At 43.2% G+C, this 23,425-nt stretch overlaps 1 protein-coding gene across 1 annotated transcript; it reads right to left on the bottom strand.

Annotated features, from left to right (window-relative positions):
• Nucleotides 1-7,410: 7,410 nt before the first annotated feature.
• Nucleotides 7,411-18,728, bottom strand: C14H2orf15 (chromosome 14 C2orf15 homolog). Its single transcript, XM_060116975.1, has 3 exons — nt 18,571-18,728; nt 8,942-9,270; nt 7,411-7,418 (listed from the first exon to the last, which is right to left on the bottom strand). Exons 1-3 carry the CDS (start codon nt 18,726-18,728, stop codon nt 7,411-7,413), a joined length of 495 nt encoding a protein of 164 aa, XP_059972958.1.
• Nucleotides 18,729-23,425: the final 4,697 nt, after the last annotated feature.

A 23,425-nucleotide genomic window follows, 5' to 3' on the forward strand; every position in this document is an offset into this window, starting at 1 on the left:
CAAGCAGGACTTCAGGTACTGGAGCTACATTTCAGTCGTCAAGACTTGAGAAGACACCCTTAACTCAGGTCTTCTCTTCAAACTCCATCTTTCCTTCTTGACCTTCATTTGGCCTCTACCCTTACCCTCAAGCTGTGGACTGAGGCCACAGAGCAAGATGGGTCACTAGTGTCCTCCATCCCCTGGCGACTGTGGTTCACATCAGTGGAGTACCAAAGGCAATAACCAAGTAACAGACACAAGAGTGTATGAAGAAGAAGAGATTCTGGTAAGGCTTTCTGTGACAGTGTGGGCCAAGTCGGCTCTATATGGCTGGTATCACGTGAATTATGAGCAGCCTTAGGGGAGAAGTTCTCAGAAGGCAGAGCCTGGCTCTCTAGAGGCTCTGCGTGCTCACAGCCCACTCCAAGACCTCAGTTACAGCTTCGGCCCCCAATCTCTCTCCCTCTGCCTGCTCACAGTTTTTGAAGTCTTCTTTCCTCCACATTTCTCTTGAGAGGTGGAGGAGGAAGATGAGCTTCAGGCCAGCTCAGACTCCCCTGGGATCCCAGCAGGATGCCTATCATTAACCTCCCACCTTCTAGGAAGCTCCTAAGATCTTCACATTTGGGGCAGTTTTCATTTCAGCTGTGCTTCAAATTGCTGGCTGGAGACGGCCTGTTGGAAGGTGGCTAAAAGCAAGTAGCAATCCTTCGGGCAGCCTGGCCCTTCTCGACTGTCAGACATCTTCAGGGATATTCTAGGAAATGTTGTTTGTTCTAGAGAACGGAGGGAAACAATCCAATTGTCCAATAATGCTTGAATGGAAAATAAATGATGCTATATGCATGTGATGAAATAATATCAAGCAGTCAAAAATCAAAGACCTAGATCTATATGGATTCACGTGGATAAATCTTGAAAACATAGTATTGATTGAAAGAAAATAAGATAAAGAATGTTAGATTGTGATAACAGGTATGTAAGTATTTAAATATTTAAATCAATTCAACATATTGCTTCTATATATATAGATGCAAGAAAATAAACTTTATCCAAAGAACACATTATTTACATTTAATATGCTCATTTATCTAGGAGACCCAAAAGAACCCACAGATAAACTAGCAGGAACGAATAAGACGGTTCAACAAGGCACACACATACAAGATCAATACATTTTAAAAATCAGTCAGGCTCCTCTACACTGGCGATAACAAATTAGAAACTGTAAAAGAAAATAAGAAAAAAAGAAGATCTAAACATAGTCACAAGAGCCATATAAATTATTTAGAGCTAAGCATACGTAGAAGGCAATATAACTAACAGACTGAGTACGAACAGTTAAACTCTGCCCAACCCAAGGTTAGGAAAAGACTGTTGTTACTTTATGAGAACAGACCCTCTTCTTAAGGAGCAGATCAGTAAGTGAGAGTGAATCAAAGAAACACAGCATTTGAAAAGTCAGCTAGTCCAAGCCTCTTGATCGCACGTACAGAAGCTGAAGCCCAGATAGGTTGAGTTACTTGGTAAAGGGCCCAATGTCCTGACTCAAGGACTAGCATTTTTCACTCATTCGCAAGACACAATCAAATGCAGTACCTTGGCAAGAGATGGGGAAAAAATGAAGAAATCAATTATATAGTTCCTCATCTTTAAGTACAGAAATAGCCGTGACAAAATTACACGTATTGAGGGAAAATTGAAGTGCAGAGTTTAAAATGTCAATAATCCACAGGGAAACTGGAGACCATTTAAAATATTCATATTAAATCTCTCTAGAAAAGACATTCAAAGATCTCCAATCAAAATGTGAATGTTATAATAGACATGGTATGATACAATTTATAATAGATATGGTATGAACCTTTCCCTTTCACGGGAAAGGTTCGGCTGGGAAAAAGGAATTGTTCTTGAAAATGGGGCCTGTGCTATTGCAGACACTGTGCTCAACCCAGGTCCACCGAATGCTCTGATGTCAGCACTGAGGTCACAGAATTCCGCTGTGCGCCTGGCAACCTTGCAAACATAACAGCCCTGGTGAGCACTAGGCAGTACTGCTGGTTCACTAAGTGGCACAAGTTTTTCAGCCATTTAGGAGACTTGACTATTTTTGTTTGTATTGAATCATTTCAACGGATTGCCCAAGAGCCAACAAGGGCCAACCTGTAGGGAAGAGGAGGAGTTGGACATCTCTTGAGGCATCTTCTAAGGGAGACTTCTAGTTGGTACGATGGAACGGCGACAAAAGAGGAAACATCTGGAAAATGAAGAGTCCCAGGAAACTGCCGAGCACGGAGGAGGTATGTGGGGGGCAACTTGTCTGGGGCACATGGGTTTCTGCCCAACTGAACCTTCTCTAGGAAGCGGGGGACTGAGAACGTGTCACCTGTGAAGCAGGGAGCGAGAGACCTTGTCTCACTGATGCTGCCGTATCCATCCGGAGGGTCCCTGTGCTGTGAGACGGCACAGAACGGCCAGATGACCCCTGGGAGATGGGAGGTCAGCTCCGCTGGTCTGAGGACTCTCTCCTGGGGCAGCTGGGCCTGGAGCTTTGTCGCACTCACAGCAGGCTGCATCCTGCTTGCACAGACCTAGAGGTGCAGCTTTTCTCAGTCCCCGATTTCTCTCTTATGCTCTTGGATCTTTCCCTGGGGTCATGAGGTGGGGGATGTGAAGGATGCAAGGATGCTGAGAGAGACCCATGAGTTGCTTGGCCTCTTTTACCAAAGTGGAAAGAGAAGCCCCATGAGTTGAAGGCCCTGTTGAAAAATATCTTGACAAGTGGAATGCACTTTGAAAGAAGATTGTTTGTCTAGGGATGGTGTCATATTGAAAGCAAGGAGGTTTTATTCCTTCAACAGGAAGAATTTCCCAAAGGAGATCAAGGGAAGGGAAGGGTTTTCCAGAGACTGAGACCGCGTGGGCGGGGGTGAGAAATGGCCTCAGGGTCCTGGGGGGAGCTCTGAGAGCCACGGGCCACGTGGTGTCTGCGTGCATTAAATGTAGGCGAGTAGCTTGTCCTGGGAGAGGGGTGGTCACCCCATTGTTCCAGCTAGAGGCCTCTGCCCCAGATTAGAGCCCAGTAGCTCCTACCAGGCCCAGGGCCCTGGAGACTGTAGGATGGGCCCTGGGAATGGAGCTCTAGACAGCAGGCAGATTTTCAGGCAGTGGCTGGGACAGGCTGGGGAAGGCAATGACTGCCCCTGACCATTCAGAATATTTTGCTCTATGTTCCTGTGTGTGTGTGGGTGTGTGAGATTGTGTGTGTGTGTGTGTGTGTGTGTGTGTGGTAGTGCAGAGAAGTGCGGGATGAATGGGGGTAGAGTGCTTACCAGATATAAAGTCTGCGTGGTAAAGTTCTTGTCACCCTGCCTGGACCTGGCTGACACTCGGTGTACGTAAGAGTGTATACAGATTTCTTGTTAGGGGTGTTTTATGAGACAGTAACTCATATACCCATGTACACTCTGATACAGCAAAAATATCACACACACCACATATAACTTCCTTAGTAAACCACACACAGCACATGGAGGTATATACACGGATCCCTCCTGTACTACGTTCTCATACAACCCACCTGTATCACAATCCTCTCCTCCAACACCAAACGCTGGAGATGAGATATGTATATAGACACACACACACTATATATAGGACACACACACACACACACACACACTATATATATATATGTATCTCCTCAACTCTCGCACAAACACAGCTAACTTCAGCCATCGCTAAATACCTCTGTAAGAACCAGTCACGTGTCATACACACCACACTTGTAACACATTCTTGAGTAATGCCAGACCCGCTTTGTACAAACCACAGTAAACCACAGTCTCACTAACCCATGTCAGGGTTGCCAGAGAAAATATGGGCTATCCAGTTCAATTTGAATTCCAGATAAAGAACAAGTAATTTTTCAGTATCAGTATGTCCCACATATTGTATGGGCCATACTCACACTAAAACTAAGTCAGGCCAAATACTGCATGGGAATACTTACACTAAAAAATTATTCTGGGTTTATCGGAAACTGAAATTTAACTGGGTGCCTTGTATTCTTGTTCGCTAAGTCTGGCAACCCTTATATACTTACCACCAGCTGATGTATTATATATTTATTGTAGTTTTGTTTAGTGTGTGTCTTCCCCTACTAGAATGTGCAGCGTTACCAAAGACTACAACAATGGAAGAGTGCCGGATACACAGGAGCAGCTGCTTACTGAATCTTGGTGAATGAATGAATGAACACGCACCATAAATACAAGCCACACCATGTAAGGAGGAAAAGTTACATGTCCCAGAATTCCTGACTTGTGAACAGAAACCATGCACACAAAGGCCACAGACACAGATAGACACATCTGCACTGTGCTCCCCATGCCAACCCCACACTTACCACAGACTTAACTGATACACATCACTCACTCTTCCCACACACTCACAGTCACCACCAAGGCCTACATTACCAACTAGACAGTGAGAGAATAAGTATTGATTGGAATTAAATCCTGGAGGATCCACTGGGAACCACACTCTCAACTGTGTGTATTCACTGCACCTGACACGTGTCACACACTCAGTAAATATTTGTGGACAGAGGACTGATGAACCCACCCTGAGCCTTTCATTCCTCCCTCAGGAATCTCGAAGTCACAAGAGGATCCCCCTCGGCTTGGATCCACTGTGGTGGCCCAAGGCTGCAGCCCAGGGTCAGGGGAGGTCTCCTCTGCCTCTAAATACTTCTTCTGTACTTCTACTCCGCTCAAGCTCAGCTACGCTGGTAAGGGCGCGGGGCTCCTCAGGTGAGGGGGTGCTTGGCTGTGAGGCAGGAGGCACACAGATCCCAGGGAGGCTGAGAGGAAATCCAGGGTCATCAGAGGTGATGAGGGCTCTGTGGAAGAGCCTGGGCAGGATGGCTGAGCTGTTCCGAGGGAGTGGATGCCAGCTGAGTCTGGGGGGGCGGTGTGAATACTGGTAGTACCATGGTGGGGAAGTCAAGGAGCAGGGGCCGGAAAGGTCTGGGCTTGAGGTGGAGGGAAGAGGGACCAGATGAAGCATCTTCAGAGGAAAATGTAGGCATTGTCTTTGCCTTTGCCTTTGCTTCCAGAGAAGGACAGAGTTCTGCATCATACACCTCCAGCCTGAGAGCAGGACCATCCAGCTCAGGTCCACACAGCTCACACATACATCTGCCCTCCAGGCACAGCCCTTCTGAGAGCACACAGAAGCCCCAAGCACCACAGCCCCATTCCACAAGGAATGCACCACCGATATTCCCAAACTCACACTCCTTGTCATACACGCATCCAGCCGCATCCCTCACATACCACAGCCCTCACCACCATACTCCACACCCCTGTATACAGACACCGCTCCAGTATCCACCCCACGCACATGAAAAGCCCACAGATGACACCAGATACACCGCTCCATCCTACGGCCAACAGACACCAAGCTCACGACATAGCTACGTCATGCAAATGTCCCTCTCTCGTCTACCACACCTGCTCCCTCAGCTTCCGGCACGGCCCATGCATGTTATTATGGTTTTAATTTCCTTTTTCAGCAATGCGGAGATTTCGAGACACTGCCTGGCTTACAGCACCCCTAGCCCAGGTTCAGGAAGAAGGGGAGACCGCTCCCCCATCACACTGTGTCTCCTCCTCGCCCTCTTCACCCTGTAAGAACGATCTGCACCCAGACAAAGAGGAAAGGGGCATGAAAATATACTACATGCAGGTACAAGTGAACAAGGGTGTCGCTGTCTCCTGGAAGACAAAGAAACCCTTGGAGTTGCCTGAAAAGCAGCTGACGATAGAAGAAGTGACCCTTCCTGAGGATGCGTGCACAGTAGGCACGTGCCCCTCTGATGTGTTCACCGAAAGCCTCCTGTCTGACAGTGAGCCCACTGGGGAGGAGAAAGAGTATGAGGAAAGGGCAGAGCCAGGCAGCCCATCAGGGTCACCTGCCGTCGAGGAGAGACCCAGGGCCAAGACACCGGACTGGATGGTGACCATGGAGACCGGCTTCAGGTGCATGGCCTGCTGCCGGGTCTTCCCCACCTTGGAGATCCTCCAGCAGCACGTGAAGGGCGGCGTCCTGGAGGGCTTCAGCTGCCGTGTCTTTCATCTCACCATGGCCCAGCTGATGGGCAATGTGGAATCCGGGAGCACCTCTGAGGAGGAGGAGGAGGAGGAGGAGGAGGAGGAGGAGGAAGAGAAGCAAGAAGAAAAGGAGAATGAGGGAGAGCAGCCCACGGGGGAAGGCCCCAGCCCAAAGAGACCCCGCAGGCAGGCTCTTTTCTCTCCTTTGAGTTGCAAACAGCAACTGAGATTCATGGGACAGAAGATCCTGGAAGACGGTGTGGCCGTCCCTTGGAAGAGGTAAGGCTTGAGGCTGGCAGTCTTCTGAGCCTATGTCACGAGGGCCCAGAGGAGTCTAAGGGAAGGGGCCGCACACATGTGCTGGTTGACCTAATGGCTCTGCAGTTGCATCCAATGGGACACACCCAGCACTACCAAAGGCGTTGACCTCTGTTGACGTCAACAAGAAGGTGGAGCCTTTTCCTAGGCGTTTTCTCAGGGTCTGCACGATGGACCTCAACTCTTAGAGGACGTACTGCCAGCAGCTCCTTCTCGGCAGAGAGAGCCAGGAGTGGTCTCAAGAGAGGACAGGGGCCCTTGCAGGACCAGAACTTTGAGGTCTGAGAGCCTTGGGCCTGAGCCGAGATCTCACCCGGACCACTGGACCTAGCCTTCTGTGACAAAGGGGAATATGAAAGAGAGTCACGTGGAAATGAGGTCCCCCGAGATATGGAAATGTTCCAGAACCTCCGTTGCGTGGTAGTTGATCTGGAGCCAAGCTCCCTGTGGTGTGTGTGGCTCTGAGCTTTAAGGCAATGCTGGAGGGTAACCCTGACCAGCAGAGCTTGGAGTGCTGCTTGTCTCTTCCTGTTCTACCTCATCTGCTTTATCCCTTCCAGGGAGAAGAAAGGACCCTCGGGAGAGTAGCAGACAGAATGCCGTGGTCTGAAGGAGGATGAAGGGACCGGCCCTCAGTCTAACATCATATGACAATAGAAGCGTCCTATGCAATAAAGGGCATTTTCAAAAAAAAGGAAAAAAAAAGAAATCCTTTCATTTTCCTCATTTCCCACTTCAAGACCATCAGTCTGTCCTGCCAAACTTCACCTGGACTCTGTCCCCTTCTCAATATACCTCTGCCATCACCATCACCTCACTTGGACAACCATGTCCCTGCAAAAACTATACTCGTCACGTCCTCAGAGAAGCCTTCCTAGTTCCCACGATTAAAAGTCAAGTGTATGTGTTATGTCTCCTCTTCTGTCTCTCTGAAATTTAACTTTTCTTCATGGCACATCACAATTTGTATCTTATATAATTACTGTCTGATGTTCTACCTTCCTGGTAGACAGACAGTAAGCATTATGAAGGTAGTGGCAATTTACTCACCACTGTATCCTGAGCACCAAGCACAGTGCCAGGCTAGGTGAACAAATGAATGATTTGTGTATTTTTTTCTCTCCCAAAGAATTATGTTCTATAAATGATAAAGAGCATTATCTTAGTGGCTTACATCCCATTCAATGTGTTTTTTTTTTAATTGTATAAATACGTGACATCTGTTTGGTTTTTTTCTGATTTACAAAATATTTCTTCTCCTGAAAAAAGATGCCTTTTCCTCTTTGAATATGCCTTTTTCCTTTATGAATACTAAGGAGATTACTCAATTGAGCATTAGAGATCACCAGTAAATATTAAAGTATAGGAAAATATTCAAAACATACATAATAGAAATATTTATAGGTCACTATACGTCCAGACACAAATGGTTTTTAACTTCAGCTTACATTACTTGGGACAATACTGCTGTTTCAAACTACTAGATGTTTTAATAAGAATGGCAAACTGATATATACAAAACAAGAATTTTTTTAACAACTAGGCTGTTTTCTTATATTAAATATTGGTGGTATAAAATGGTAACATCTGCAAGATAAATTATTACACTTAGTAAAAACTATTTTGTGAACTCTGAAATGAATTCCACGTGGGTGAAAAAAAAGTTTTAAAAGGATGATTTAAATGTGAAATGCTTCTCAAGGTACGTAATTTACTGGTCTTTGAGTTTAGCTGCCAGTGATCTTTAACAGAACAGACAGGAAAAAATGCAAGAAGATAAAGTATTCTAAAGCAAAATCCCTAACTGGAATTTCAACATACAAAATCAGTACACCAGAAATCATGTGAAATAGTGATGTCAAATTGTTTGGGCACTGTTTTTTGGGGTTTTGATCACTTGTTAGAGAAATACATTATAATTAAAATGTTTTGGTGCCATTTAAATACTGTTACACAAAAACTCTGATTTTTTAACAAGGACAGAATGTAATACCAGAGAAATCTTCTTTGAATTTTGGAAAGCTTCTTCTCTCTAAAGCAACTTTTCTGAATATGTATCATCAAAAAGTGCAATCTACAGTGATTCATAAATAGTGAAAAATAAGCAATCGTCTTCCTTCATTTTGTTAGGTTTTCATAATAAGGTTAAGTTCTCATTCAACAGGCCCTCTTAGTCAAAAGCAATTTTTGGTTTCTTTGGTAACATACACAAATAACTTCATTCCACGTCTATCATTTCTTTTTTTTTTCTTTTTTTTATTAGTTTCTGTTTTATAACAAAGTGAATCAGTCATACATATACATCTGTTCCCACATCCCTTCCCTCATGCATCTCCATCCCTCCCATCCTCCCCATCCCACCCCTCCAGGCGGTCACAAAGCACCGAGCTGATCTCCCTGTGCTCTGCGGCTGCTTCCCACCATCTATCTCCCTTACGTTTGGTAGTGTATATATGACCATGCCTCTCTTTCGCTTTGTCACAGCTTACCCTTCCCCCTCCCCATATCCTCAAGTCCATTCTCACGTTCTATTCCATCACTTTCTTTAACATACACCACTGAACCCAAGGCTTTCTCCGAAAGAGATCCTGTGCCAGTATCTTTGCTCCTTGTAAAGTTTTCTTGGTTTGTGTCTTCTAATCTTATTTTCTTGGTGTTTTGAAATAACTGAGTCACTGGTTCCAATTTGCTTTTCTCAGTCCCTTGCATTAAGTGATCATCCACTTTTGAATCCATACGCATAGCAGATACCTGAGTAGCAGATTTACTAAGAGAAAATCCCATTGGGACAGCTGAATAAAAATAGTTTGCAGGTCCCTCTTTAAGTAGTGGAGACGTTTCTTCAACTTGATTGCTTGGGGAAAAAATTGTTACAAGTGAATACAGCGGGAATTTCAACTAATTTCATGGCAATGTTTGTTTTAATGAAATTTCATGGTGATGATGCCAAAAATATAAAGTAAAATCGCCTTCCACCTCTCAGTGTTTACATTTTCTTTGTGGAAGGGTTTGCATGTTCTACAGATTCTCCAAAAGTCTTTTTATTAAAAGGAATTTACTAGATGTTACCTTTCATCACCTGGCAGAAAATAATAGAACTTCTCTACTTAGTCCTGCCTATCATTATTATCAAAAACGTTTAATTTATTATTAATGGATTAAAGAAATAATTACTGAAGGTCAAACACTCTGCTAGGTGTTCTGGGAAAAAAAAAAAGCCACCCAAACAACTGTAAACATTTACACACCTAATAATACACTAACAAAATAATGAAGGAAAAACTGACAGAAATGAAGGGAGAAATAGACAGCTGTACAATAATAGTTGGAGATTTCAAAACTGAACTGTCAATAATGGAGAGAACAACCAGACAGGACACAAGTAAGGAAACAGAGGATTTAAACAACACAATAAACTGACTAGAGCTAACAAACACATACAGAACACTCCACCCAACAACAACAGGATACATATTCTTCTCAAGGGGACATTTTCCAGGATAGACCATATGTTAGGCCACAAATTAAGTCTCAGTAGATTTAAAAAGATGGATATCATACAAAGTATGGATATCATACAAAGTATCTTCTCAGACCACAATGGGATGAAGTCAGAAATCAACAACAGAAGTAAAACAGGAAAATTCACATATTTGTGGAAATTAAACAGTATACTCTTAAACAACCAATGGATCAAAGAAATCACAAGGGAAATTTTAAAAAATACTTAGAGATGAAGATAAACAAAAATACAACATATCAAACTTATGGGATGAAGCAAAATCAGTACTAAGGGCGGAATTTATAGTTATAAATACTTGCATTAAAAAAAAACAAGAAAGATCTCAAATCAACAAACTTTACAGCTTAATGAACTAGAAAAAGAAGAAGAAACTAAACCCATTACTAGCAGAAGGAAGGAAACAATAAAGACTAGAGCAGAGATAAGTGGAGTAGAGAACAGAAAAGCAATAGAGTATAATCAATTAAACCAAAAGTAGTTTTTGAAAAGAGCAACAAAATTGACAAACTTTACCTCGATGGACTAAGAAAACTCAAATTACTAAATCAGAAATGAAAGGGGACATTATTACTGATTCTACAGAAATAAAAAGTATTATAAGAGAGTGCTATGAACAACTGTATGCCAACAAATTGGATATCCTAGCTGAATGGACAAATTCCTAGAAACACAAAACCTACCAAGACTAAGTCAAGAAGAAACGAAAATCTGAATAGACCTATGACTGCTCAGACCATTCAGTGGGGGAAAGGGTAGCCTTTTCAACAAAATGTGCTGGGAAAACTGGATATCCACACGCAGAAGAATGAAGTTGGACCCTTACCTAATACCATATACAAAAACTGACACAAGATGGATCAAAGACCTAAATATAAGACCTAAAGCTCTAACTCTTAAAAGAAAACATAAGGCAAAAGCTTCCTGATGGATTTGCAATGATTTGAATATGCCACCAAAGGCAGAGGCAACAAAAGAAAAAATAGACAAGTTGGAACTTATGAGAATATATAAATTTTGTGCATTAATAGACACTTGAGAGTATAAAGGCAACCCACAGAAGGAGAAAATATTTGCAAACCATATATATGATAAGGGACTAATACCCAGAATATACAGAGAACTGAAACTCAACAACAACAAAATAATGCAATTCAAAATTTGGCAAAGGACTTGAATAGCCATTTCTCCAGAGAAGATATATGAATGGCCAACAATTACATGAAAAAATGCTCACCATCACTAATAATTAGGGAAATTCAGATCACAGCTACCAATTAGATACGGCCTCACAACCATTAGGATAGCTACTATTTAAAAAAACAGAAAATAACAAGTGTTGTTGAGGATGTGGAGAAATTAAAACCTTTTTAAAATTAATTAATTAATTAATTAATTTTGGCTGCATTGGGTCTTCATTGCTGTGCATGGGCTTTCTCTAGCTGCAGCGAGTGGAGGCTACTCTTCATTGTGGTGCATGGGCTTCTCATTGTGGTGGCTTCTCTTGTTGCAGAGCACAGGCTCTAGGCATGCAGCCTTCCGTAGTTGTGGCTCGTGGGCTCTAGAGCACAGGCTCAGTAGCTGTGGTGCACGGGCTTAGTTGCTCTGCGGCATGTGGGATCTTCCCAGACCACGGCTTGAACCCGTGTCCCCTGCATTGGCAGGTGGATTCTTAACCACTGTGCCACCAGGGAAGCCTGAAATTCAAACCTTTATGCACTATTGGTGGGAATGTTCAACGGTACAGCTGCTGTGGAAAACAGTGTGGCAGTTCCTCAAATAATTAAAAATAGAATTACCATACGATCCAGCAAACCAACTTCTGGGTCTTGAAGACATATTTGTACACCCATGTACAAATAACATAAGCTATTATTCACAATAGCTAAAATGTGGAAGCAATTCAAGTGTCCATCGATGGATCACAGGTAAGCAAAATGTGGTATATAAATATGATGAAATATTCAGCATTAAAAAGGAGGAAATTCTGCAATATGTTACAACATGATGAACCTTGAGCACATTATGCTAAGCGAAATAATTCATAAAGACAGATACTGTTTGACTCTACTTACATGAAGTACCTAGAAGTCAAAATCATAGAGACAGGGCCTCCCTGGTGGCGCAGTGGTTAAGAGTCCGCCTGCCGATGCAGGGGATACGGGTTCGTGCCCTGGTCTGGGAGGATCCCATATGCCGCGGAGCGGCTGGGCCCGTGAGCCATGGCCGCTGGGCCTGAGCGTCCGGAGCCTGTGCTCCGCAACGGGAGAGGCCACAACAGTGAGAGGCCCGCATACCGCAAAAAAAAAGAAAAAAAAAAAAAATCATAGAGACAGAAAGTAGAATGATGGTTGCCATGGGGAGCTGTTGTTTAAGGGGTATAGACTTTCAATTTTACAAGATGAAAAGAGTCCTGGAGATAAATGGTGGTGATGACAGCAAACGTTATGAATATATTTAATACACTGAAATATACACCTAAGAATGGCTAAGATGCTACATTTTATGTTACATGTACTTTACCACAATACAAAAAACTAAAGAAAAAAAAAAGATGTCCAATAAAGAAACAGTACTTTTTATTACCAATGCCCAATCTGCTTAGAGAGATGAGCATGCAACATGGAGGGAGGGGCTTGGAAAGGTTGTGAAAGGAGGGGGCCTACATCAGGGTTGGGCTTTGAAAGATGGTCAGGAATTTGGTAAGCAGAGTTGACCAGGATGGCAGAAGGGACCAGAGCTTGTTACAGAACAGTGAACTACTGAAGAAGCTCTAGCAGCAACTTGAGATCTGGAACCCACTCCACAGTTGTGAATGAAAGCACTTACCCACCTTTTAGAATGTATTTATTTAATATTTAGGTACTGGAGTTATCTTTTATGAGTTTACAATTCCACCCCATCAAGCCCTAATCATTTACTGACAGGAGATTTCTAAAGATATCATCTTGAAACCTTGTTTATCCATATTCGTGATTGAATATCAGTGTTTAATCTGTAACAGAACAGAGTCCAGGGTCTACTGTAGTATCCTAAACATAGTAGTTACTCAAATGTTGTTAGTATAACAAATACCTATTTCTTAGATTTGGAAATTGAAGATGAATTTTTTTCTCATCAACTGAATATCCAATACTACCTTCAAATGAGTAAAAGTGAGTTTATTCTGTTCTTTGGTTCCTCCTCTTTGATTATTTAAAAGGGAAACACTCCTCTCAAAAATGCATGAGTTGGGGCTTCCCTGGTGGTGCAGTGGTTGAGAGTCCGCCTGCCGATGCAGGGGACACAGGTTCGTGCCCCGGTCCGGGAAGATCCCACATGTTGCGGAGCAGCTGGGCCCGTGAGCCATGGCCACTGAGCCTGCGCGTCCGGAGCTGTGCTCCGCAACGGGAGAGGCCACAACAGTGAGAGGCCCGTGTACCGCAAAAAAAAAAAAAAAGCATAAGTTGAATCTAATCATGAGGAAACAATCAGATAAACCCAAATTGAGAGACATTATATAAAATAAATAACCTGAACTCAAAAATGTCAATGTATGAAAGACAAAGAGAAGTTGAGAAAGTGCTCCAGATTAAAGGATACTAAAGAGACATGATTTCCAAATGTAGTCAATGATGCTGAAGTGGGAGGTGGGGTGGGCTGGAACGTGGAGGAAATGTACTACAAAGGCCATTTCTTGGACAACTGGACAATTTGAATATGGATGGTTTATTAGATAATAATGTTGCATCACTGTTAAATCCCCTGATTGGAATAATTGTATTGTGGTTATATTAGTGAATGTCCTTGGTCTCAGGCGATAACATGCTGACACAGGGGTAAAGGATCATATCTACAACTTGCTTTCAAATTATCTAGCGAGAGATAGATACAGAGAGAAAGTAACATATGCAAAACGTTAATGACTCTAGGTGGGAAAGGATAAAAAATTGTTCAGTGTATTATTTTTGCTAAACTTCTATATGTTTAAAACTTTTTCAAAATACAAAGTTAAAAAAAAATTAAAGGGACTTCCCTGGTGGTGCAGTGGTTAAGACTCCACACTCCCAATACAGGGGGCCTGGGTTCGATCCCTGGTCAGGGAACTAGATCCCACGTGCATGCCGCAACTAACAGTTCACATGCCACAATGAAGGAGTCCATGTGCCACAACTAAGGAGCCCACCTGCCACAACTAAGACCTGGTGAAACAAAATTTAAAAAAAATTAAAAAGAAAATACTAACAAAACTATAAAACATAACATATTTGAAATTGACAGAGGGTAAAATAATGGTAATGTATATAATAACCCACTAGCACATTAAACTTCACTCTAACAGAGGGACTGAGAAGGAAAGAAATGCAATAGGTAAGATTTGGCCCTATGAGTCTCACTTTAACTTCTCTAGGATTTTGAGGACAGGAAGGGAGAAGAAGTCTATTGGGGGCCTCTTTGACCTAGTATTTCAGTTGCCATTCAAAAGAAATCTTGTATGCATATGGAAGAATAAAGATCTATAAAGAGCTAAATAAATTTGGACATATAAACACAAAAAGCACAGAGACTTGCCTTACCAGATTTTAAGATATGCTACAGGGGCTTCCCTGGTGGCGCAGTGGTTGAGAGTCCGCCTGCCGATGCAGGGCACACGGGTTCATGCCCCAGTCAGGGAAGATCCCACATGCCGCAGAGCGGCTGGGCCCGTAAGCCATGGCTGCTGAGTCTGCGCATCCGGAGCCTGTGCTCCGCAAGGGGAGAGGCCACAACAGTGAGCAGTCCGTGTACCGCAAGAAAAAAAAAATCTTCCAACAAACAAAAGTCCAGGACCAGGTGGCTTCACAGGTGAATTCTATCAAACATCTAGAGAAGAGCTAACACCTATCCTTCTCAAAATCTTCCAAAACTTGCAGAGGAAGGAACAGTCCCAAACTCATTCTATGAGGCCACCATCACCCTAATACCAAAACCAGACAAAGATACTACAAAAAAAGAAAATTAAAGACCAATATCGCTGATGAATATAGATGTAAAAATCCTCAACAAAATACTAGCAAACAGAATCCAACAACACATTAAAAGGATCATACACCATGATCAAGTGGGATTTATCCCAGGGATGCAAGGATTCTTCGGTATACGCAAATCAATCAATGTGATACACCATATTAACAAATTGAAGAATAAAAACCATATGATCATCTCAATAGATGCAGAAAAAGCTTTTGACAAAATTCAACACCCATTTATGATAAAAACTCTCCAGGAAGTGGGCATAGAGGGAACCTACCTCAACATAATAAAGGCCGTATATGACAAACCCAGAGCAAATATCATTCTCAATGGTGAAAAACTGAAAGCATTTGCTCTAAGATCAGAAACAAGAAAAGGATGTCCACTCTCACTATGAGTCAACATAGTTTTGGAAGTCCTAGCCACAGCAATCAGAGAAGAAAAAGAAATAAGAGGAATACAAATTCAAAAAGAAGAAGTAAAACTGTCACTGTTTGCAGATGACATGATACTGTACATACAGAATCCTAAAGATGCTACTAGAGCTAATCAATGAATTTGGTAAAGTTGCAAGATACAAAATTAATGCACAGAAATCTCTTGCATTCCTATACACTAATGATGAAAAATCTGAAAGAGAAATTAAGGAAACACTCCCATTTACCACTGCAACAAAAAGAATAAAATACCTAGGAATAAACCTACCTATGGAGACAAAAGACCTGTATGCAGAAAACTATAAGACACTGATGAAAGAAATTAAAGATGATACCAACAGATGGAGAGATATACCATGTTCTTGGATTGGAAGAATCAATATTGTGAAAATGACTATATGACCCAAAGCAATCTACAGATTCAATGCAATCCTTATCAAATTACCAGTGGCATTTTTATGGAACTAGAACAAAAAATCTTAAAATTTGTATGGAGACACAAAAGACCCCGAATAGCCAAAGCAGTCTTGAGGGAAAAAAATGGAACTGGAGGAATCAAACTCCCTGACTTCAGACTATACTACAAAGGTACAGTAGTCAAGACAATATGGTACTGGCACAAAAACAGAAATATAGATCAACGGAATAGGCTAGAAAGCCCAGAGATAAACCCACGCTCCTATGGTCAACTAATCTATGACAAAGGAGGCAAGGATATACAATGGAGAGAAGACAGTCTCTTCAATAAGTGGTGCTGGGAAAACTGGACAGCTACATGTACAAGAATGAAATTAGAACACTCCGTAACACCATACACAAAAATAAACTCAAAATGGATTAGAGACTTAAATGTAAGACCGGACACTATAAAACTCTTTGAGGAAAACATAGGAAGAACACTCTTTGACATAAATCATAGCAAGATCTTTTTTGATCCACCTCCTAGAGTAATGGAAATAAAAACAAAAGTAAACAAATGGGACCTAATGAAACTTAAAAGCTTTTGCACAAAAAGGAAACCATAAATAAGACGAAAAGACAACCCTCAGAATGGGAGAAAATATTTGCAAATGAATCAACGGACAAAGGACTAATCTCCAAAATATATAAACAGCTCATGCAGCTCAATAGTAAAAAAACAAACAACCTAATCCAAAAATGGGCAGAAGACCTAAATAGACATGTCTCCACAAAGACATACAGATGGCCAAGAAGCACATGAAAAGCTGCTCAACATCACTAATTATTAGAGAAATGCAAATCAAAACTACAATGAGGTATCACCTCACACCAGTCAGAATGGCCATTATCAGGAAATCTACAAGCAACAAATGCTGGAGAGGGTGTGGAGAAAAGGGAACCCTCTTGCACTGTTGGTGGGAATGTAAATCGATACAGCCACTATGGAGAACAGTATGGAGGTTCCTTAAAAAACTAAAAATAGAATTACCATATGATCCAGCAATCTCACTACTGGGCATATACCCTGAGAAAACCATAATTCAAAAAGACACATGCACCCCAATATTCATTGCAGCACTATTTACAATAGCCAGGTCATGGAAGCAACCTAAATGCCCACTGACAGATGAATGGATAAAGAAGATGTGGTACATATATACAATGGAATATTACTCAGCCATAAAAAGGAACGAAATTGGGTCATTTGTTGAGAGGTGGATGGATCTAGAGACTGTCATACAGAGTGAAGTAAGTCAGAAAGAGAAAAACCAATATTGTATATTAACGCATATATGTAGAACCTAGAAATATGGTACAGGTGAACCAGTTTGCAGGGCAGAAATTGAGACAGAGATGTAGAGAATAAACATATGAACACCAAGGTGGAAAGCGGCGGGGCAGTGGCAGTGGTGGTGTGATGAACTGGGCGATTGGGATTGACATGTATACACTGATGTGTATGAAATTGATGACTAATAAGAACCTGCTGTATAAAAAAATAAATAAAATAAAATTCAAACATAAAAAGAAATTGTAAACAAAGTTCAGAAGACGGAGAAATGTGCTGTCCAAGCTGACAAGGGATTTATAGCTAAAATATAACAAGAACAACTATGAATTAACAAGGAAAAAGGAAACCCATTAGAAAAATGGGCAAAGGATACAGAGACATAATTCACAGATTGGAGAATCCCCAAAAGATAATGTGTGCATAAAGCGATGCTCAAACTTATTAGAAATCAGAGAAATGCAAGTTTGCTCCCATCAGAATGGCAGATAGGTGGGTAGCACCGAGTATTTAGTAGAATGCAGGAAACCCTGTGCATTGCTGGTGGAGTAATTTTTAATTCCTACCTCACATTCCACATGCAATCCTTCAGTGAATCCTGTTTCTGTTTCTACCCTTGCCTATGCCTCCCCACTGTTTGTTCTTCTAACTATATCTGGAATGAGCCTTTTAAAACATAAGCCAGATCACATCCATCCTGTGCTCAACACGCTCTAGTTACCTCCCATCACAGAGTAAAGCCAAATTCTCTACCTAACAAGTCTCCAGCTGTGGTAGGCAGAAGAATGGTCCCCAAAGAAGTCCACATCCTAATCCCCACAACCTGTGAATGTTCTGTTACATGGCAAGGGGGCATTAAGGTTGCCAATCAACCTACCTTGAGGTGGGGAGATAACCCTGGGCTAATTGGTGGCTACGAATATAATCACAAGGGTCTTTATAAGTGAGGTAGAGGGGAATTCCCTGGCAGTCCAGTGGTTAGGACTTGGCACTCTCACTGCCAAGGGCCTGGGTTCGATCCCTGGTTGGGGAACTAAGATCTCAGAAGCCACTCAGTGCAGCAAAAAAAGAAAAAAGAAGAAAAAGTAAAGGAGAGACAGGAATGTCACTGTTAGAGTGATGACTGGCCATCGCTGGCTTTGAAGATAGAAGGGGACCACAAGCTCATAAGCAAAGCGGGCAGCCTGTAGCAGCTGGAAAGGCAAGAAAAACAGATGCTCCCCTAGAACCTCCAGAAGGAATGCAGCCCTGCTGACATCTCAGTATTAGCCCAGTGAGATCCATTTTGGATTCTAACCTCCAGGACTGTAAGATAATAAATTGGTGTTGCTTAAAGCTACCACATTTGGGTCAAACTGTTACAGCAGCAATAGGAAACAGACACACCAGTAACATTCTGTCATCCCAAGCTCTTCTCCTCTCCACTCTGCCCCCCCCGCCCCATGACCTCATTACTGTTCCTCCAGCACATGCTTCAGGGACCTCTTCTGCTTCAGGGCCCAGGCACTGACAGTTCCCTCGGGCTGAAGCAATTTCTGAATTGCAAACCCCTTCTGATGGGGATGATTAGTGGAGCTAGTTGACTTCTGCTTCTGTCCAGGATGGAGTAACATGGGCCAGATTTATCCCCATGCCTTAAACATCTTAAAAACAGACAAAACACATGAAGCAATGGTTTTTAGATACTGGACGATAGGTAGTACAGGAGAGTGATCCCTAAGAGAAAGGAGATAAGGTTAAGTCCTGAGTGCTCAGTGCCTGGAAATTTTAGGCTTCAGCACAAGGAAGGGGAATCCAGATTGAGTCTGGTCACTTCAGTGAACTGTGAAGACAGACTTCAGAGTTTGCAGAGGCCAAGATGGCTAGAATTTGTGGAGAGAGGGGAGAGGTGCAGTGAGAGAGCGAGCTCCAGAGATCTGCAGAAGATTCCCCACAATTCTTTGGCTGAATACTGATCAGTGTATGTGTGTAAAAAAAACTATTGAGCCCTGGGGACAAAAACACCAAAAAGGAGAAGGCAGAATAGTACTTAGAGCCTACACAGGGCCAAGAATAGAGTTCTCACCAGTCAGAGTAGAAAGAACTCTTAATACACTGGACATTGAATAGAGTCCTCAGAAAGGTATTGCCTCAGTAATGGGGTCAAATTAGCCCTAAATAAAGACTATTTTGGACCTAGCAAAGCTTAAAAGTAAGCTTCTAAAGCAGGTCTGTCCAACAGGACTTTTTGCAATGATGGAAATATCCTATATGGATGTCTAATATAGTAGCCACCAGCCACGTGTGGATGTTGGCAGGCGAGAATTCTACTACTGAACGACCGATGCAAGCTGGATGCTGGAATTTGAAATATACAGAATACAGATGAGGAACTAAACTTTAAATTTTATTTAATTTTATTAATACAAATTCAAATAGCCATATGTAGCTAGTGGTTACTATTTTCAACAGGGTAGCTCTAAAGGATCAAACTGTTTCCAAGTAAACTTACTGCATCTCAGAACAAAGCCTAAATATATTTAAAGAAAAACCAAAACCAAGACCTCCAGAACCCATCAATGTCAAATCTGCAACGTCTGGCAGCCAATAAAAACTCACCAGGCGGGCTTCCCTGGTGGTGCAGTGGTTGAGAATCTGCCTGCCAATGCAAGGGACACGGGTTCGAGCCCTGGTCTGGGAAGATCCCACATGCCGTGGAGCAACTAGGCCCATGTGCCACAACTACTGAGCCTGCACGTCTGGAGCTTGTGCTCCGCAACAAGAGAGGCCGCGACAGTGAGAGGCCTGCACACCGCGATGAAGAGTGGCCCCCGCTCACCACAACTAGAGAAAGCCCACACACAGAAACGAAGACCCAACACAGCCAAAAATAAATAAATAATTAAAAAAAAAACTCACCAGGCATGAAAACAAGCAGAAGAATGTGATGCATAACCAGAAGGAAAAAAAAATCAGTTAATAGAAACAATGCCAAGAATGAGACAGATTATAGAACATACAACAGCTATTTTAAATATATTCCATATTTCCCAAAGCATGGGCATGATGAAGTGAGAAATGAAAGACATTTTTAAAAAATCAAACTGGAATCCAGAGATGAAAAATACAAATCGGACATGAAAAATATCGTGGATGGGAGTAACACTGCCAAAGGAAAGAACAGTGAGCTTGAAAATATATCAATACAAACTATCCAATTAAAAAAAAATGAACAGAGCATCAGTTAGCTGCAGAACAGCAAAAAGCAGCTTAACATGTGTATAATTTCTTTTTAAGGGGACCAGGGAGGTACCGAGGAAGAAAAAAGGTGAAACAGAGGTTTTAGTAGCGAAGCTTGTGAAATGATGGAGAAACCCGATCTTAAACTTGCACAGGAGTATTACAAGGGAGAGAGCTCAGGTGCTATAAAAGGATTAGGTGGGGCAGGATGGAGCACTCAGCACTCTTTGTGTTTCCACAGAGGGAAGAAAACTTTCACTTTCTTGGGCTGAGGGAGGAAGTCAACAGCCCTTAATAAGAAAAGAAAGGAAACTCTTCACGCCCTGGTCTGGCTTTAAAATGATCTTTTCCCTACATTCTTTCCAAAGACTCTTTAGTAACATCTAGGTGGCGTACATAAATGCTTAAACTCTTCTAATTTTTTCCCTAAAGGAAGTACTTTCCTACCTCCTATATTAACAATCCCCTTCTCCCCACAAGCCTTCAACTCCATCTTAGAGTTCTGAGGTTTGTACATTTTTCCCCATTTCTTTTCAATAATGCTAGATCATGAGAAAATTTTATTCAAAATAATCTTAGTATTTTAAGAGGAAATGAGATTATACTTTGTTTTCCCTAAAATAACTTTTCAGGATGGTCTTTGAGAGCTCATGCTTCTTTGTAACTTATTTTATCAGTTAGGTGTAATTATATTTCACAGGAAATGTATCTCTTGGGACCTCTGACTTCTTTATCTAAAATAACAGGGACACGATTTAACTTTTTAGTATCTAGCTATACTTACAAAGTATATGATATCTGAAAATATTGCTACAAAATATGAGAAAATGTACTGGCACAAATAACAAATAAAATGTACTGGCATAAAAAAATCAGAGCAGAGATTGGAAAAACATATGGCACATATTTAAATGCAGTTCTGTGAAATTCGTTCTAACGTAAAGTTTATTTATGCCTGTCAAAATACATTGTGGGAAAAAAATGGGTACTCATCTGGCAAAGACAGGAACTGTTAGTGTCTTCAAATGTGAGATTACTTTTGAAATACACAGGCGAATACTATACCAAGATCATCAGAGAACAGCTATGAAAACCTAGTTTATCTATTTCATCTGTAGGAAAAGACAGGGAGATAAAGCCACCATTAGAGTTCAGAAGCCCTTGGGTTACTTAAGAAAAGTGGAACATGTTAAACATTAAGAAATGTTAAAAAGACAGTATTTCTTTTCCAGCTGAGCTCCAAAAATTTGTCAGAATAATGCAATTCTCATTCTTTTTCCCTAAAAAGTTCATTTCTTCATTTTTAGGTAATGTGGTCAATATTAACATACTTGGATGGCCAAAAATAATATTACACCTGGTTAACTTAAATGAGTGTTCCCAGACTGAAGGCTCCTAATTGAGAGGACAAGTTTAAACGGTATTAAACAGGAGCAGAATCTGTACAATATTAAATATCAAGTGATATTTCTTTTTTTTGTTAACCATGATCAGTTTTTCTTCAAAGGGGACTTGGAGAAGGCCTGGCTTGTTGGAGAAGGCATACCGGTCAGGAACCTGCGCTGTCATCACTAATTCTGTCACTCCCAGATTCAACCCAGACTGGATGGTGCTGGGCGGACGGGGCTCGGGGTCCGCAGGCTCCCCAGACTGCAGGCTGCGGGCGCTCACCCCAACAGGACGGTCTCTCCCCCGAGGCTGCAAGCAGCAGCACCCGACCCGGGAGGCTCCCCGCAAGTAGGCCCCTGACTGCGGACCGAGAGCGCACCACCCTCCCAGCGCCCAAGAGCAACTCTGCGGAGTAACGAATTCACTGAACGTGGGTCCAGAATGATACTCGATCCCTGGGGAAAATAGCACAAAAAAGCGGCAGCAAAGCAGCAGGTGTCCCAGAGCGAACTGAAGGCAGCTGGAGGGAATGGAGCCCCGCGCATGCGCATTCCACTCAGGTGCGGTCGCCGCCCCCAGGGAGTAAGGAAAAAGTCTTGGAAAAGGGGAAAGCTGCTGGTTACTAGGAGACGGGACTCTCGGAGGGGTCGTCTAGACGCTGCGTGGGCGTGCGCCTGCGCAGCGCGGATGGACCAGGAAGAGGCATTATCCTCAAGCGCCCTGTAAGGCGGACAGGAGGACGTACGCGTCGCTACGTGCGTGGGTGCGCGCGGGCGGCTTGTAGTCCCCGCGAGAGGGAGGGTCGAGCCAGGTACGCGTGCGCACAGGGACTTGGGGGGGCGTTGGACGGTAGCGGAGCGAAGGCACCAGGTAGGTGGAGGAGGAGTCCCCTCAGGTACAGAGCGTGAAGGCGGGGCCGATGGCGGCGCAGGCCGGCACTAACCGCCCCCGCCTCCTTCCCGCCGGGTCCCGCCTCCCTCCGACCCCCGGGGCGGGGCCAGGTCGATTTGGGATGGGAAGGGAGAGGAAAGGGGCGGAGGATGGAGACCTCGAGGGACCTGGATCCCTGACGGAGGCGGAGTCCTGGCAGTCGCCAGGATGAGCTCCGGAGAGGACGGCAGGCCGAGAAGTCTGGGGAGGGACCCGCAGCCCCAGGTAGAAGCGCGGGGATGCGCCGTGTTGGGGTAAAAAGCATCTCCTGGGCCAGAAGGCCTCTGAGAGGGCAGCTGCAGGGGGCGGGTGTGGCGGGTGTTAGGGGCTGAGGGCGACCCCTGAGGTGGGTATTGGCTGCTGGAGCCGCTGTTAGGGGCGGTAGCGGGCGGAGTTGCGGTCCAGGGAAACCTGCCAGGAGCAAACTTTGCCCCTGTTGTCGTTTCTCGGGAACTTAGGGTTGAGCCCAGTTCCTATGGTGACCGCCTCGCTGTCTACCGCGGCTCTCCGCTTGGTCGTTGCGGGGACTGTTCTGTTTAGAAACGCTCTGGAGTGGAGCTGAGGAATTTGGAAGCCAGAGATTTGGGAGTTCAACCTGGCTCTTCCTGACTCCCAGCCTCTCACTTCTAAGCCACTTTATAGACTTGGCGAGGTGAAGGACCAAGATTATGTAGGCAATTGCATGAAAATCTCATATAATTACAGTAGAAATTATACACCAGAAAGGCAGGGTACGGTGGCTTTCCTTTGAAAAAGTACTTGAGGTTTAAAT

This window comes from Mesoplodon densirostris, chromosome 14 (assembly GCF_025265405.1).
Source record: "Mesoplodon densirostris isolate mMesDen1 chromosome 14, mMesDen1 primary haplotype, whole genome shotgun sequence".
NCBI lineage: Eukaryota > Metazoa > Chordata > Mammalia > Artiodactyla > Ziphiidae > Mesoplodon > Mesoplodon densirostris.